General features: G+C 42.0%; 1 protein-coding gene across 6 annotated transcripts in view; it reads left to right on the top strand.

Annotated features, from left to right (window-relative positions):
• The window catches only part of ADAMTSL1 (ADAMTS like 1), a 529,495-nt gene that overhangs the window by 210,406 nt on the left and 299,763 nt on the right, over nt 1-19,326 (top strand). For all 6 annotated transcript variants that reach the window (XR_011020540.1, XR_011020539.1, XM_068234383.1 and 3 more), the window contains 2 exons: nt 111-222; nt 3,114-3,252. Coding sequence is in view for 4 of the 6 variants with exons in the window: in XM_068234383.1 (XP_068090484.1) it covers nt 111-222; nt 3,114-3,252 (251 nt within the window). In the remaining 2 variants the exon portion in view is untranslated. The remainder of the gene's footprint in view (nt 1-110; nt 223-3,113; nt 3,253-19,326) is intronic.

Raw genomic sequence — 19,326 nt, forward strand, 5'->3', positions numbered from 1 at the left:
TATTTTGCGTTGATAAGGTAGGCTACTTGTTATCTTTAAGTGAAGCAAAGCTATGGTAAGATTATAATAGTAGCCTTCAGCCATAGCTAATAAGTTGTTTTGTTTTCCAGGTGCATTACACTGGTGCTGCTGATAGCGTTGTTCAGTTTATTTTCTATCAGCCCATAATACATCGCTGGAGAGAAACTGATTTTTTCCCTTGTTCAGCTTCATGTGGAGGAGGTAAATAAAGTTATTATTATATCATGTAGTAAATTAGTATTCATTATTATGTAGTTAACGGTGTTTTTCAAATATCACGCCTGTGTTGTATTGCCTACCATTAGTTCATTGGTGACATTGGTAGCAGAAGCGTGAAGAATTTAACATTGTACCTTCATATGATTCACCCACTTCCCCTGTCCCTCCCTGCTGACTAAAGGTGGCGATTAACGGTACAAACCTGCGGCTGAGTGATCATTGCCAATCAGATCGATGTGATCGATTTGAAAAACGGATAAATTCTATTAATTGATTGAATTGGCTAGCGGGAATTCGGCCGTTATGGCATGACTGATTATTTCTGATTGATTACCACAGCAAAGCAGAAACGATCGACTGGCCGCCGAATTGTCCTGTTAATTGCCCCCTTTAAAATGGTCAATGAGATGCAAATATTTTTGTCTCACCTGCAAATTTCAAACACAGTTTATCCAGCTTGAAACTGGACCAGTCAAAATCATCAGGAATTGCGCTGGGATTGTACCTGTATTTGTGATTGTGTGATCTGTAAGGAATAAATCAGCAACATTTGACAAGTGCCCGACTTAGCCTTATGTGTGCTACTAGATGGTCTGCATCCCACACGTTTCTGCTTCTGTGCTTGAAGGTGAATACAGGTGAGGCCTTTATGTGAACTTGGCTTTTGGCAATCTGCCCCCTACCCCACTGTAGCCGAGCGCCGAGCTACATTGTTCTTTGTTGTATCTATATTTTGCATTAAATTTGCATGTAGGCCAGAATTATTTGCATCTCATTGACCTTCTCTACTTCTGACTGACACTGCTGCCCATTTGTGTCTGACAGTGTTACTCACATATCTGTTATCTGTAATCTAAGCAATCAGTCTAAGGATCAGTGATTTCACCACAGAAAGGATTTGGTTAAAGGAGGAGTGAAGAAAATTCTGCTGGGGCAATATTATAAACTAAATAACTACATATAGCAGAATCAGCCTATAACAGGTATTCTCAATGACACAATGCCTACATTCTGGAAAATATGGAATCTGTGGATGACTACAAGATACAAGTCCCATCTTCTAGCACAATACTCCCCTGGCACATCAATATCACTAGGAACCATAACATATTTAACTTTTTTTTTGGTTTTAAACAAAGTTAACCATTTAGTGTTGATTAAACAACTACTCCTCTGCAATTTTTTCTTTCAAAAACTGGGAGCCATTCGATGAAATGCTATCTGGCAAAATCGATTAATAATGGATTCCTTGAACATACAACCCTATTTTTCATTGTTCGTGAAGGTAAATGGGGAACTCTGCCATTTCTCACAGTTTCATATTTTTGACGCAGCTGTTTTAGATAAACTTCCTTTAACAGTCACATGAACCAGAGATCTGTGCACAAAGTATAGAGCTAACAGCAGAGTGGGAGTTTCTTCCTCTGCACATAGTCCTCTGCACATAGTCATCACCTGACTGGTTCTTACTGTCTCATGTAGCTAGATGGATCATACCAAGGCTATCCAGCTGCAGTGTACTAAGCAACTTGAGGGAGTGTCTTTATCAGCCTCAGAGAGTGAAAAAATTATACCTTAAAGGGAACCTTAACTGAGAGAGATATGGATGTTTCCTTTTAAACAATACCAGTTGCAGTCCTGCTCCAAACCTGAAATAAGCATGCAGCTAATCCAGTCTGACTTCAGTCAGAGCACCTGATCTGCATGTTTGTTGAGAGGCTGTGACTAAGAGTATTAGAGACACAGGATCAGCAGGAGAGTTGGGCAACTGGTATTATTTTAAAAGAAAAAAAAAATCATATCCTTCTCAGTTTAGGTTCCCTTTAATGAATCAGACCTGTTACTGGTGCTATGACTTTACTGCTTACTACACTTCACTTTGTTGTATTGGTCATTTATTTGTCTACTAAGATGAATGGCTTTGCAAAAAAAAAAATCAATGAGGTCTCTTTCTGTTGTGTGTTTCTTTAACTTTTTATTACCCCTTTTTACATTACTTAAAAAGAATCTGAAGCGAAATTATATTTTTTTAAAAATACATTGCTGTGTAGATCTAATTATTGTAAATAAATTGTGCCTCCCGTTCCCCAGCAATTCTGTGAACAACAAATTGATACTTCCTGTATTATGATGGCCATGACCTCTCCAGAGTTTCCTGGGTCACGGCATTACATTACGTCAGCTGCGTGCTTAAATGCGTGCACTGTACTTCTAGCGCACCACCCTACTCCTTTGCTGAGATGTGTACAGGGCTAGTGAGGGCTGGTTGCACATGCATTTTCATTTTGTCCAGATCTGTAGTAACGTAGTAGCATGTGCAGGTAGCATCAAAAATGTATAAATAAGTGAATTTTTTTAAAGTACTACCTACATCACAGAATATTATCTACAGTCTGTGTATTTATTGTTAGCTTGTTTGTTGGCTTTATGGAAGCTTCAGCTTCTCTGCTGCTGTGATACTCTACTGTGAGTTTCACAGCCTTGGGAACGCGCATGCGATAGGCGGCATATTAATAAGAAGGGGTGGAGATGGACAGTGAATGATATTCAAGTGGCAGAGTTACGGCAAACAGCTCTGCCTCTTCCTGTTTGCCCATTCTCTGACCGAGTGTCTCAGAGACAATAAAGGGCAATTTCAGGGGACAGGGATGCTTGTTCAGCTATGGGAATACTGCAGAACATCATGTGAGTGGATGATAATGTAAATTGTTCATTAAAAAAATACTTCAGATTCTCTATAATTCTCTGTAACACATTAATTCTGCATTTATTTAAAACCGCTTTCCAGTGAAGGATAGTTATTCTTCTTAAAGGAAAAATGACATTTAAAATGCACATGTAAATTCTTGCTAAATGCCATGCTCTAATTGCAGGTTACCAGCTCACATCAGCAGAATGTTATGACTTAAGGAGTGGCCGCATTGTAGCTGATCAATACTGCCATTATTATCCTGAAAACATCAAGCCCAAGCCTAGGCTTCAGGAATGCAACATGGACCCATGCTTAGCCAGGTTTGTGACCTTCCAGTAGGCTTTTACTCATAGCCCATTGGAAATGTTTGCTTTTTTACAATTGGGAAGGGTTAAATCATTGTTGGTTTGTTACTGCTGTTTGTGTCCTTGTTGAGGACATTCCCTTTCTTTCCTTTTTGACACGAGAGGAACAGGAATTGTCTAAAATTGGGAAAAACAAGCAGTGACATACAAATGTTCTAACCCTCCCTAGCTCCAGTAGACAAATCATTCCTTGTTGTTACCAATGTCCCTCTTAGGGAGATTCTATTTGTGGAACCTTGTCTCCAATTGAAATTTCCAATGGGGACCTAGAAAGCAATAAGAACCTTACCTTTTGCTGCTCTTTTCAAAGAGGAACTGTTGCAAAAATCTTAAAATTTAAAACACATACAAATAAAAAGTACATTTCTCCCAGAGTAAAATGAGCCATAAATTACTTTTCTCCTATGTTGCTGTCACTTACAGTAAGTAGTAGAAATCTGACGTTACCGACAGATTTTGGACTAGCCCATCTTCTCATAGAGGGGTTCTCAGGGTTTTCTTTATTTTTAGAAGCACTTAGTAAATGGCAGTTGCTCCGTCCAACTGCCAAAAAAGAGTGCAGTGAGCAAGGAGGCTGGCAGCATCTTTGTATTAATCATTTTCAGGGAATGTCTTTATAAAGAATAAAGGTCATGCTTAGAATCCCCAAGAGAGAGATGGTCTAGCCCAAACTCTGTCGGTAATGTCAGATTTCTACTACCTACTGTAAGTGACAGCAATATAGGAGACAAGTAATTTATGGCTCATTTTACTCTGGGAGAAATGTTCTCCATGTGTTTCAAATTTTAAGACTTTTGCAATGATTCCTGTTTAAGTACACTGTATTAATACTATTATATTATAATCAAAATTGATTGTTTGCATTTACCATTGTCTTTGCATCAGACTCCTTCCACCTGTTTTAACCACTTAACGACCGCCCCCAGCCGATGGGCGGCGGCAAAGTCCGGGCCCAAACGACCGCAATACGCCCATCGGCGGGGGCGGCTGCGGGAGTGGCTATGCGGCGATCGCGTCATTCGTGACGCGATCAGCCGCCGGGGACTGGCTCCGCCCCCCGTTCGCCGTAACCCGCCGGCCGTTCGGAAGCGCCGGCGGGTTACTGGCATCCGGATCGCCGCTGCAACAGTGTATAATAGGCTTTGTAATGTATACAAAGCCTATTATACTGGCTGCCTCCTGCCCTGGTGGTCCCAGTGTCCGAGGGACCACCAGGGCAGGCTGCAGCCACCCTAGTCTGCACCCAAGCACACTGATTTCCCCCCCCCTGCCCCCTGATCGCCCACAGCACCCCTCAGACCCCCCCCCTGCCCACCCCCCAGACCACTGTTTGCACCCAGTCACCCTCCTAATCACCCATCAATCACTCCCTGTCACTATCTGTCAACGCTATTTTTTTTTTAAGTCCCTAATCTGCCCCCTACTCCCTCCTGATCACCCCCCCACCCCTCAGATTCTCCCCAGACCCCCCCCCCAGACCCCCCCCCCCCCCGTGTACTGTATGCATCTATCCCCCCTGATCACCTGTCAATCACCTGTCAATCACCTGTCAATCACCCGTCAATCACCCCCTGTCACTGCCACCCATCAATCAGCCCCTGATCTGCCCCTTGCGGGCAATCTGATCACCCCCCCACACCAATAGATCGCCCGCAGATCCGACATCAGATCACCTCCCAAATCCATTGTTTACATCTATTCTCTCCTCTAAACACCCACTAATTACCCATCAATCACCCCCTATCACCACCTGTCACTGTTACCCATCAGATTAGACCCTAATCTGCCCCTTGCGGGCACCCAATCACCTGCCCACACGCTCAGATTGCCCTCAGACCCCCCCCTTATCAATTCGCCCGTGCAATATTTACATCTGTTATTCCGGGTAATAACCCACTGATCACCTGTCAATCACCCATCAATCACCCCCTGTCACTGCCACCCATCAATCACCCCCTGTCACTGCCACCCATCAATCAGCCCCTAACCTGCCCCTTGCGGGCAATCTGATCACCCCCCCACACCAATAGATCGCCCGCAGATCCGACATCAGATCACCTCCCAAATCCATTGTTTACATCTATTCTCTCCTCTAAACACCCACTAATTACCCATCAATCACCCCCTATCACCGCCTGTCACTGTTACCCATCAGATTAGACCCTAATCTGCCCCTTGCGGGCACCCAATCACCTGCCCACACGCTCAGATTGCCCTCAGACCCCCCCCTTATCAATTCGCCCGTGCAATATTTACATCTGTTATTCCGGGTAATAACCCACTGATCACCTGTCAATCACCCATCAATCACCCCCTGTCACTGCCACCCATCAATCACCCCCTGTCACTGCCACCCATCAATCAGCCCCTAACCTGCCCCTTGCGGGCAATCTGATCACCCACCCACACCAATAGATCGCCCGCAGATCCGACATCAGATCACCTCCCAAATCCATTGTTTACATCTATTCTCTCCTCTAAACACCCACTAATTACCCATCAATCACCCCCTATCACCACCTGTCACTGTTACCCATCAGATTAGACCCTAATCTGCCCCTTGCGGGCACCCAATCACCCGCCCACACGCTCAGATTGCCCTCAGACCCCCCCCCTTATCAATTTGCCCGTGCAATATTTACATCTGTTATTCCGGGTAATAACCCACTGATCACCTGTCAATCACCCATCAATCACCCCCTGTCACTGCCACCCATCAATCACCCCCTGTCACTGCCACCCATCAATCAGCCCCTAACCTGCCCCTTGCGGGCAATCTGATCACCCACCCACACCAATAGATCGCCCGCAGATCCGACATCAGATCACCTCCCAAATCCATTGTTTACATCTATTCTCTCCTCTAAACACCCACTAATTACCCATCAATCACCCCCTATCACCACCTGTCACTGTTACCCATCAGATTAGACCCTAATCTGCCCCTTGCGGGCACCCAATCACCCGCCCACACCTCAGAACGCCCTCAGACCCCAGCCCTGATCACCTCGCCAGTGCATTGCTTGCATCTATTTCCCCCCTCTAATCACACCTTGAGACACCCATCAATCACCTCCTGTCACCCCCTAGCACACCTACCCATCAGATCAGGCCCTAATTTGCCCCGTGTGGGCTCCTGATCACTCGGCCAAACCCTCAGATCCCCCTCAGACCCCCTTCCGATCACCTCCCCAGTGCATTGATTGCATCTATTTTCCCCTCTAACCGCCCCCTGAGACACCCATCAATCACCTCCTGTCACCCCCCTAGCACTCCTATCCATCAGATCAGGCCCAATACATCCTGTCATCTAAGAGGCCACCCTGCTTATGACCGATTCCACAAAATTTGCCCCCTCATAGACCACCTGTCATCAAAATTTGCAGATGCTTATACCCCTGAACAGTCATTTTGAGAAATTTGGTTTCCAGACTACTCACAGTTTTGGGCCCGTAAAATGCCAGGGCAGTATAGGAACCCCACAAGTGACCCCATTTTAGAAAGAAGACACCCCAAGGTATTCTGTTAGGTGTATGATGAGTTCATAGAATATTTTATTTTTTGTCAAAAGTTAGCGGAAATTGGATTGTTATTGTTTTTTTCACAAAGTGTCATTTTTCACTAACTTGTGAGAAAAAATAAAATCTTCTATGAACTCACCATACCCCTAACGGAATACCTTGGGGTGTCTTCTTTCTAAAATGGGGTCACTTGTGGGGTTCCTATACTGCCCTGGCATTTTAGGGGCCCTAAACCGTGAGGAGTAGTCTAGAAAACAAATGCCTCAAAATGACCTGTGAATAGGACGTTGGGCCCCTTAGCGCACCTAGGCTGCAAAAAAGTGTCACACATGTGGTATCGCCATACTCAGGAGAAGTAGTATAATGTGTTTTGTGGTGTATTTTTACACATACCCATGCTGGGTGGGAGAAATCTCTCTGTAAATGGACAATTGTGTGTAAAACAAATAAAAAAATGTGTCATTTACAGAGATATTTCTCCCACCCAGCATGGTTATATGTAAAAATACACCACAAAACACATTATACTACTTCTTCTGAGTACGGCGATACCACATGTGTGACACTTTTTTGCAGCCTAACTGTGCTAAGGGGCCCAAAGTCCAATGAGTACCTTTAGGATTTCACAGGTCATTTTGAGACATTTGGGTTCAAGACTACTCCTCACGGTTTAGGGCCCCTAAAATGCCAGGGCAGTATAGGAACCCCACAAGTGACCCCATTTTAGAAAGAAGACACCCCAAGGTATTCTTTTAGGTGTATGATGAGTTCATAGAAGATTTTATTTTTTGTCACAAGTTAGCGGAAATTGATATGTATTGTTTTTTTTTTCACAAAGTGTCATTTTCCGCTAACTTGTGACAAAAAAAAAATCTTCTATGAACTCACCATACTCCTAACAGAATACCTTGGGGTGTCTTCTTTCTAAAATGGGGTCACTTGTGGGGTTCCTATACTGCCCTGGCATTTTAGGGGCCCTAAACCGTGAGGAGTAGTCTAGAATCCAAATGCCTCAAAATGACCTGTGAATAGGACGTTAGGCCCCTTAGCGCACCTAGGTTGCAAAAAAGTGTCACACATGTGGTATCGCCGTACTCAGAAGAAGTAGTATAATGTGTTTTGGGGTGTATTTTTATACATACCCATGCTGGGTGGGAGAAATCTCTCTGTAAATGGACAATTGTGTGTAAAAAAAATCAAATAATTGTCATTTACAGAGATATTTCTCCCACCCAGCATGGGTATGTGTAAAAATACACCCCAAAACACATTATACTACTTCTCCTGAGTACGGCGGTACCACATGTGTGGCACTTTTTTGCACCCTAAGTGCGCTAAGGGGCCCAAAGTCCAATGAGTACCTTTAGGATTTCACAGGTCATTTTGCCACATTTGGTTTCAAGACTACTCCTCACGGTTTAGGGCCCCTAAAATACCAGGGCAGTATAGGAACCCCACAAATGACTCCATTTTAGAAAGAAGACACCCCAAGGTATTCCGTTAGGAGAATGGCGAGTTCATAGAAGATTTTATTTTTTGTCACAAGTTAGCGGAAAATGACACTTTGTGAAAAAAAACAATTAAAATCAATTTCCGCTAACTTGTGACAAAAAAAAAAAATCTTCTATGAACTCACCATACATCTAACGGAATACCTTGGGGTGTCTTCTTTCTAAAATGGGGTAATTTGTGGGGTTCCTATACTGTCCTGGCATTTTAGGGGCCCTAAACCGTGAGGAGTAGTCTTGAAACGAAATTTCTCAAAATGACCTGTGAAATCCTAAAGGTACTCATTGGACTTTGGGCCCCTTAGCGCAGTTAGGGTGCAAAAAAGTGCCACACATGTGGTATCGCCGTACTCAGGAGAAGTAGTATAATGTGTTTTGGGGTGTATTTTTCCACATACCCATGCTGAGTGGGAGAAATATCTCTATAAATAGACAATTGTGTGTAAAAAAAATAAAAAAATTGTCATTTACGGAGATATTTCTCCCACCCAGCATGTGTATGTGTAAAAATACACCCCAAAACACATTATACTACTTTTCCTGAGTACGGCAATACCACATGTGTGGCACTTTTTTGCGGCCTAACTGCGCTAAGGGGCCCAAAGTCCAATGAGCATCTTTAGGCTTTACAGGGGTGCTTACAATTAGGCACCCCCCAAATGCCAGGACAGTAAACACACCCCACAAATGACCCCATTCTGGAAAGTAGACACTTCAAGGTATTCAGAGAGGAGCATAGTGAGTCTGTGGCAGATTTCATTTTTTTTTGTCGCAAGTTAGAAGAAATGGAAACTTTTTTTTTTTTTTTTTTTTGTCACAAACTGTCATTTTCCGCTAACTTGTGACAAAAAATAAAATCTTCTATGAACTCACCATGCCTCTCACTGAATACTTTGGGATGTCTTCTTTCCAAAATGGGGTCATTTGGGGGGTATTTGTACTATCCTGGAATTTTAGCCCCTCATGAAACATGACAGGTGCGCAGAAAAGTCAGAGATGCTTGAAAATGGGAAAATTCACTTTTGGCACCATAGTTTGTAAACGCTATAACTTTTACCCAATCCAATAAATATACACTGAATGTTTTTTTTTTTATCAAAGACATGTAGCAGAATAACTTTCGCGCTCAAATGTATAGGAAATTTTACTTTATTTGAAAAATGTCAGCACAGAAAGTTAAAAAAGTCATTTTTTTGACAAAATTCATGTCTTTTTTGATGAATATAATAAAAAGTAAAACTCGCAGCAGCAATCAAATAGCATCAAAAGAAAGCTGTATTAGTGACAAGAAAAGGAGGTAAAATTCATTTAGGTGGTAGGTTGTATGACCGAGCAATAAACTGTGAAAGCTGCAGTGGTCTGAATGGAGAAAAAGGCTCTGGTCCTTAAGGGGCGAAAAGACTGTGGTCCTGAAGTGGTTAAGTATTCATTAAGTGCTGTAAAAAGGCTTCATTGTCCATCATTTTGAGAATTTGGATTTTTCATGTCACACAAGCATAACAGTGAATATTTATGAGAGCAGGACTCAGGCATAAATCTTGTATTTTATCTTTATCTGTGCACATACATAAAATAATCCAACACATATGTACAGTTAGATGAGCTAACACTACACCATAATGAAATACAGACAGTCATAGGATGTGTGCACATAGTTTACACTGCTTTCCATTCCTTTAAACACCTTGCCTCTGTAAATTACACTTAGAAATTGCGCTGTAAAGTAGGGTATAGTTTATTATAAAACCTGTTTAGTATAGCTGCATTCACATTATTTTTAGTTATTAACCTTTCTTTTTTTTTCTTTTTGTTAGATTTTTCAGATGTATTAGTCATATATTCCAAGTGTTCTCCCTTTTTAATTAATACATACTCATTTTAATTTCTTGTCAAACTTCAAGATAATGAAGACCTAATAAGCTACAGAACACCTTGAAGCATCATTCATTATAAATTCTTACTCACATCCAGGAAGAGAAAGGAGGAATAGAGGCCCCTTGTTGGCACTAAAAACCCCTATTTAATTTTCCTCCTGTATTTCTGACCTCCTTAATAACTAAAACTGTGAGGGTTTGCTTAAATGGCCTAACAGTAACTTTCATATTTCTGTAAAATCAAGACTAACCTTACCTTTTAACAAGACCGAAAAGGAGTACACTGGAGATTGTACAGTATGTGTGGGAGATTGATAGGTAATTGTAACGATCGGTGAAGCACAGAGAGGATCTGATTACCAGTGATCTGCAGAACCACTGGGAATACAGATGTATACCAGATTATACGTGATCTGCAGTATCACTGATAATCCGATATACTAGCTAACCTCTGTTCACCTGAGTAGAGTGTAGTGTTTTGGTGTAACAGTAACACTTAGAGGACAGGGCCTCAGTACAGTAAGACGTACTGTACAGATTCCTTCCGCAAACCTGAGCTCTCCAAGGCGGGAGGAGTCAGGCTGCCAGCGGGAAGGATATACTGAAAGTAACCCTCTGGCGGAAGGGTCACTTAACAGAACGAGGAACCGCCTCTAACAGTAAGGTCGGTTCTCGAGGTCGGACAAGCCAGGTCGTACACACACGGACAGATAAAGTACAAGATCAGGAGGCAAAGGCGGAGTCAAAGTACAGGCAGGGTTCAGCAACGGGGTATCAGAAATATCGGGGTACAAAATCAGGAGGCAGAAGCAGAGTCAAGGAACGAGCCGGGGTTCGGCAACAGAGTATCAGAAATATCGAGGTACAAGATCAGAGTTCAAAAGGGTAGTCAAGGCAGGCAAAAGTCATAACAAATAAATACAATCAAACTAGTACTTTAGCTATCAACAGAATCTAGCTAAGTGTAGGATTACAGCTCCAGCTGGTCCCGGCACACTTGCGGATCTGACTACGGATCTGGGTGCTCCCACATATGTGATCGCACGCCAGACAAAGAGCAAGTGAACAACCAGCAGTATATATACTCTAGGACCTTTCCAGGACCTCCCTAATTGCTGGTCCAATGAGAGCAGTGGAATTTGTCAGCTGACCCAGCTGGTCAGCCGACACCCTTCTAACTGCTATTTAAACTCTGCCTCTGTGCTCGCGCGCGTGTAAGTCTGAATCTTGGTGGACTATCAGTCCCAGCCACACCAGTACTGTCATGCAATGTATCTAGTGCGGGGGCCGCCTCTGATGCGGATTCCGCCGTTACCAATGCGGATTCCGCCGCTCTGCCTAAGCGGCATGCGGCGGTTTTTCCGCGTTGTGACGCGCTGCTGAACGCGGAAACAGCCGCCTCATTGTGAGAGACGGCGGCTCTTCTGCATTTCCTCACAGTAATTTAGTGTGTGCATATAACCTCAGATGATGGCTCCAGTTATTCCAGGCAGCGTATTCCATAACACTTAGGCCCCGTTTATACTTAATCAGTTGGTACGCATTTTTTTTCCTTCTCCATAGCAATGCATTGTGAAGAAGATTTCAGTTAAAATGTGTTAAGTGTGAAAGGTGCCATAGGAAAACATGGGTATTACTTTGAAAATCCATTGTCCTTTCAGTTATAACTAAGAGTAACTGATTAAGTGTAAACAGGGCCTTAAGGTGAGTTCACACTATCGGCCATATTCACTAAAAGACAATAAATGTGCCATGCTATATGTTACTGGTACTTACAGTACACTACTGACGTATCAGGGGTTGCGCAATTTGCACAATCCACATTGCCTAAATAATGTGCCTTACCAATACACGTGTTATCTAGATAATGCGGGTTGTGTTTATTGTGCAATCCGTGCTGCATCAGTGGCCTAACTACCAGTAAAATACCCTGTGCACTCGCTGTATTGCATTTTATACTTTTTGTTTTGTTCCTGAAACTTTAACCAATATTAGGTCTCTTGCACACTGCAAGTGATTCCGATTCAGATTCTGCTTTTTAGGCCTCTTGCACACTGCAAGCAATTCAGATTCAGATTCCGCTTTTTAATCTGTTTTTACATCCGATTCCGATTTTTAATCTTAACTGCATGCTGCGTTTTTTGATCCGTTTTTCTGTTGAATGTATTCAAGGAAAATCGGAAACGGAATCGGAATCGGAAACGGAATCGGAATCGGAAAACGGATTTGCAGTGTGCAGGGAGCCTAAGAGTTTTTACATCCGATTCAGATTCCGATTTGCAGTGTGCAGGGAGCAAACTGCGAATCGGAATCGGATGTAAAAACTGATTAAAAAGCGGAATCTGAATCGGAATCACTTGCAGTGTGCAAGAGGCCTTAAACTTCATCCCAATGAGTATTGAACTTCATCCCAATCAGAAGGCGATACACCCTTTCCCACGAGAAATCTTTACCTTTTCTCTAATAGTACATTTGTAATGTCTGTGTGGCTGATATTGTGGTGAAACACCTTTCACAGTGTGGTGTCATGACCATGGTTAGGACAGTTTTACTTTCTTTGAACCTTGTTGCATTTATTTTATTAATTTATGTATTTATATATATTAGCGCCGACATATTACTCAGTGCTGTAAAGAGTATATATTGTCTTGTCACTAACTGTCCCTCAGAAGGGATCACAATCTAATCCCTACCATAGTCATATGTCTATATATGTATCGTGTAGTGTATGTATTGTAGTCTAGGGGCAATTTTAGTGGGAAGTCAATTAAATTGTCTGTATGTTTTTGGGATGTGAGAGGAAACCGGAGTGCCCGGAGGAAACCCACTCAGACATGGGCAAAACATACAAACTCCTTGCAGATGTTGCTATGGCTGGGATTCGAACTGGGGACCCAGCGCTGCAAGTGAGAGCACTAACCACTACGGCACCGTGCTGCCCGAGCTGATAAATAACAGCTGTTTCAAACTGCCAAGCAAGCAGTATCTTCCTCATATATATATATATATGTATATATAGTGCTTACGTATTATCCCATCTAGCAGGGCAGCTAGTCCGTTAGACAGGCTTAAAAAGTGTGCACTGTGTTTCTTTAGCAGCTGATTCACCACAGATCAGCTGCTCTGTTCTGCACAGCTTTCCTCGCTGTGCGGTGTTGTGGCTTTCTCCAATAGCAGATCCTGTCCTGAAGTCACAGCAAGATGCATCCCATTCATCCCACCCCTGTCCCTACTCCCCATCCTGAAATCAGCTGCCCTTCATGTGTCCGGAGCATCCCCCACTCCTTCCTTAGTTACCATGCAGCATAGCTCAGCCCTCGCTGCCCTATGCTCCCTGACCCCTCCTTCACACCTGTCCCCCTCCTCCCCCAGCCCCGTTGTTACCGGGAGATATGCCTGGCCGAGCACATGCTGCAGTATGCAGGATGTGTACTAAATGGAGAAGCCGAAGCAGGAGGAACGCCCATAGGCTCTCATTTCCATCTTCTCTCCCGACACTCAGATCTCCTGCCCAGACCACCTGCAGAGAGAGTAGCTCACTTATACTGCACTCAATCCAATCATGCTGCAAGAGCAGATAAAGAGCATTGAAGGGAACTTGTGTTGAATCAGCTGCCGAAATAATGGTGAATACACTTTTCAAGCCTGTCTAACTGCTGAGCGGTTCTGTTAGACGGGATATAATACGTAAGTACCATATATATATATATATATATATATATATATATATATATATATATATATATATATATATATATATACACTCACACGCCTTTTAGCCTATCACATTGTTAGTGGGTGTGTTTATAGATAAAGGCAGTTGGTGCTGTCCTGTTTTTTTTATGCCTCTCAGCTGTAAAGATGCTGACTTGCAGGCCCACTGGTGGATCAAACAACATGAACAAATTACACGGCCAGTATCGATAATTTCTTCATCTATTTTTTACCTTCTCCCTTTGCAATGTCTTCCTTGTATTTATTTTTTCCCCTTCTACTATCTTTCAGTAAAGTTCCTCTTCAAAGCAAACAGTAAAAAAACGTTGCTGTACGGTCGTTTTGTGCACCACGAGCTGACTTGTTTGCTCTTGGTATCAGATTTCCTTGTGCTGTTAGAAAACACTACAGCAATGAGTACACCATACAGAGATGGATGATGCTTGCCTGTGAAAGGATTTATTCTTTTCTTTTTCCAAAAGTGGCTGTGAGCCTTCTTTTATTTTTTTGCCATTTTGCGAGCTATTACTCCTTAGCTTTTGTTGAAACAAGCTGATTGGAATATCCAGCCATCCCCAGCTTTCTCACCTCCAGACAAACCTGGCTGTCATGATAATGAATGGTGCTCTCAGGATGAGTGAGGGTAACCTTTCACTTTTTTGCTCTAGTGTGCTAGACACATTTGCACACAGTCATATTTGGAGAAGCTATTAGCTCTTAAATGTTTTTAGAAGCATCCTGAATGAGAACAATCAGCGGTTGTAGCCCGCAGCAGCATCTCATTAGACCTTTGAGCTGTGTTTCTTATGTTCAGTCACTGCCCATATATGTACAGTGACTCCATGATGAAGTTGCCTGTTGTGGAGTTCAGTGCAGTGTGTGGCTTTTCTCTTTAAAGATTAAAATCATCAGTAGCTGTATACAAAATAGGAGTATTTACAGAATTCTGTTTGTCTCTATACTATCCTAGTTTTTCTTTCTCGTCCATCAAAAAGTCTGATTAGAAGGGCTTATTGGATGATGGGTAACACCATTCTTGTTTACAGAGCTGTGTTGGTTAGGTAGTTTGTAGCACATATTATGAACACATGTTTGACTGCTCCTTGAAATTCAGTCATGAAGTTTACTGAAATATGTACAGTGGCTCTTTGTGGTTTTGTTTTTTCCCTAAATGATCAGTGCTGAATAAAGTTTGTTGATGAGCAAGCTGTTACTAACAGTGAATATTTATGTGAAAAGGGTCTTTGGCTTGGGTTCTGTTAAATTCAATAAAAGCACTGGCCTGAAAGAACAAGTAGGAACCAAACACATTTAGGTAAACCGGGGTGTGAGGCCAATAATTTAAATACCATGATCTAGAGAAGCCACATGCAGGGTTTTCATTCTGGCCCAGTGTGTTTGTGAACAGAATCCAAGCGAACCCAGTGGGGAGTTGTGGCTACACATGGACTTTATTAAAATGGTCAAATTAAGGTTCACTTAGAGCCAGAGTCTGTAAGAAGGGAAAAGCATGAGAAATGTCTTGGGAAAAGGGGATCAGCAATTTTAAGGGCTTTTATTGCCTATTTAAAAACCAAATGTGCATTTTGTGCATTACTCCTTAGTAATAGAAAGCAAAAACATTTTAGATAATACAGGCTATTGGATGTTGGTATGCGGAACAGTAAGAATCCAGTCTATAGTTTTCTTACTGAGGCTTCTTACTCTATAAACCTATGCAGCGGAGGCTCGGATGCTCAAAGCTTTTCTTATGATTTATTGTTATCTCATCATGGGACATATTCACTATGTTTATTTAACTCCTGAATGTTGAAAAGGTACAGTATCATATATGGGGGCATAGTCACTATGCAGCTGTAATATTTTACCAATACCGCCAACAGCTCTGTATCGTGCATTGTGCGACCTGCGTTATCTAGGTAAGTGCCTGGGTACTGCATGCAAGTAATGCACCACAGGGTGCTCAGACAACGTGTGCATTACCTAGGTAGTGCAGCTTTACGCTATTTGCACAATGTACACTAGAGAACTGTTGGAGGGATGTGTAAATTTGTCATATGCTTCCTGCAGTCAGCAATTTTACCATTGCATACTGAACATGCCTCCATATAATAGGTGACTTTTTTCTAAATTTTTCACCCGGTTGTTTTAGCACCTCTGCAAATAATTGATGTGTCAATAGGTAGATGTTGCACATTCTTTTTTTTAGAGCTAAGTAAAAACTCTCTGCTCTGTGCCTGTTTATAAGTTACTTGCAGCATATGCAAGAATCTATCTCTAAGCTCCAGTCCTTGATAGTATCTGCACATACTTCAGACTTATCCATATACTCAGCCTCTTCTGATGTCAGTCATATTTATCACACTTAGGGTCAGAAATGGCTTTACTATGTTCCACAAGTCACTGGTGGTTGAAAACACCTTGCTCTATATACGGTGATAAGCCAGAAATTAGTCCCTAGAGAATAGTTTTGTATTACTTTAGTACATGGTTTGGATTTGTTGTTGTTGTTGCCGATCAGATAATTTGTGCGGTTAGAAGCCTGAGCTTTGGATTAATCAGACTGTTCCTCAAGTGAACAATAAATACATTTTAATGGGACAAGCATCTCAGAAGTTCTCAGTACACCACACAGATTGATTCAGCTCATTCAGAAGTTGGCAGATTTAACAGGATGTTACCAGCCATTATTCCTCTTAGCCTGTCACCACCTCTTGCTCATGCAGTTCATTTAATTAGCTTCCTAGTCCGAGTACAGCACCACATCCTTGGCTATCACAGACAGCATCTTCCAACACATTACATTCATGAACTAATTAAGGGACTCCAACAGCCATGTGCCTCGTTTGTTTTAGTTTTACTTGCAGATTATTACTCTTGTATATAAGAATCAGAATTCTTTTTCACCAAGCATGACTGGGTCGTGCCCGAAATTTAACTTTTGACAATATGGAACTACGGTAGCTCATTCACATTGTTTACCCAGATGATATCTACGATCTGCCACCAATTTTTCAACAGAAACGGTTTCTTATTTTTTTAGCTGTCTACTTGCTGTAAACTGCAGTTCACAGGCAGATGAACTCTTTACGTGTTCATTTACATCTATTGCTACTTGTTTTTGGGTAAATCCAGGCAATGCTCTAGAGATTATGCTCCCCCTAGTAACACAACTCTGCACAGTGAAGGCACGTTGGGCCTAATGCATGAAGTATCAGTAGCCAGAATGAAAACATGTGGCTACTAGTTAGAGTGAAATCATTATTTGGGAGAAGAAGAACGAAGTAATATCTTCATTTAGGGAGATTGAGAAAAGCTATGATAGGATTCAAGGTCTGCAATCCCACTGGAAAATGCTGACTTGGAGGGACACATGTTAATTGATGAAAATATTGCACACAGTACAGCATACTTTTAAGGTGTGTACACACGCACAGCTACTGTTTCCCGTAGAGATTGGGTCTTGATTCCTCAATTGGCATTTTGATGCTGAATGCTGTCCAGACGTATCGGTAGCCTCCAGGCTAGCAATGTGTTTTAGCTGATTTGTATGCCCAGCACATCAATTCTTCAATAAAGATCGGACTTTTATTATGCCAGAAGAAGCGGATCTCTATCTTTTTTTCAGTGTTTATAGGGCTTGGCTGCCCATGATCCTGCTCCTGGCTAATCAGGTGGGGTGGTGAGCGGTGTTCGTCTCTACTGCTAGCAATGTGTTTTAGTTTCAAATGTTTTAGTGAAAGATTTTTACTATGAAATATAAACAAGCATTTGAATTACCCTTAGCAAAGGGTGTTATATCAGATAGCAAGGATGTACAAAACAAAACAATTGTAGCAGTATAGAAAGAGAAAAAAATAAAAGGTTTGTCACAGCAGCAGTGTAACATAAAGTTAGTACAGTGTTACCTATTGGTAAAAATATTGGGCCTGAATTTATCATAGTTCAGGATCTGGCTAGCAATGTGTTTTGATGTCAAGGTGGAAGGACGGACAATGGCATGGCACGCTATGGAGTGGCTTCTGGCAGGCCAGATGAGTAGAGTGCCAATGGCATTGCTGACAATAAAGTTCTGGTGTGCACACACTTGTACATATGCTAGATTCTCGGCATAGTGCTGATGCCACCACTTTCAGCTGACTGGCTTGTCAGTTATCCAAGCACTCTAATACACACCAATCCCTGTTGCTCGCAAGATCATCAACGGATTGATGAACTGTAATGGTTCAGGGCTAGCAGTATAATGCTCAAAAAATGGCAAACAATAAAATTGTATATGTGCTTTAGAAAGTCTCTAAACTAAAGGTTTTATTCCATTTTCATTCCGCGAGTGAAATTGAAGTGACACTTTTCCTGTCTTCCTTTCTAATCGTCTCTTATAACACTTGCATTAAAGACTTCTTTTGAATTTCCTCCCTTCTCTGGAACTACCTCCATAGTCTGTTTGTCAGTCACCCACACATAACCTGTTTAGGCGCAACCAGAAAACTCAACCCTTCAGGAAAGCATTTAACCAACATTGTACACATGTTCCGCTTACCAATTGTTTTTCCCCTTGGAATGTAAGCTCAGAATTGCAGGACTTGTATCCCCTTTATGTGCTTTTACTGCTGTGTAATGGGGGTACATTTGTTTCACCTATGGGAATGCTGTGCTTACATGAAAGAAAAAACATCCTTAAGGAGTTTCTTTATTTTTTCTAGGTTGGGCCCTCTCTTCTGGGTTCCTGGTTCCATAGGAGTAGTTGTGCATCTTCTGACTTAATCTCCTGTCATTCTCCTCCTCTATGACGGCACACATGTAGCTGTCTCCCTCACATGTCAGATTGGTGCAGAGAGCTGGACAATAGTGTTGGTACAGCCTGCTATTCCAAACTGTTCCCTTATGTGGTACATGTGATGACATCATTGTCCAGTCTTACTTATAGGGTACCTGAAGTGACATGATGGTATGTTCACAAAATAGCATTACGCCTTTCTCATCGTGCGGTAACATTTTACACACGTTATTCTGCTTACTGCAGTTTAGTGAATATACCCAATGATGAGATAAACATAGGTGAATATACTACTAGTCCTACTAAGAAATGGAATTCCCTTTCTGCTTTTCTGCACAGTAAGGATTAAACCACTAGGGTTGTTATCTATGCCAATGAAGCAGTCCAACAGAAAGCTAATTGAGCCTGTTGGCCTGAACAGTAAGTAGAAGGCAAAACACTCTATTCTGGCTAAGGGAAATAATTTGGATAAGGTTTTAGTGTTGAAAAGGCCAAGAAACATTACTTCTATTTGTTTTGCAATTGATTTAAGCACATTTTACATCAGACTGTGATGGCTGCTATTTAGAATTCAATCTTAAAAATTCAGTCTTTAAAAATATGAGACTGTGTTTTATGTTACTAATGTTCTGTTT

The sequence above is a fragment of the Hyperolius riggenbachi genome, chromosome 1 (assembly GCF_040937935.1).
Source record: "Hyperolius riggenbachi isolate aHypRig1 chromosome 1, aHypRig1.pri, whole genome shotgun sequence".
NCBI lineage: Eukaryota > Metazoa > Chordata > Amphibia > Anura > Hyperoliidae > Hyperolius > Hyperolius riggenbachi.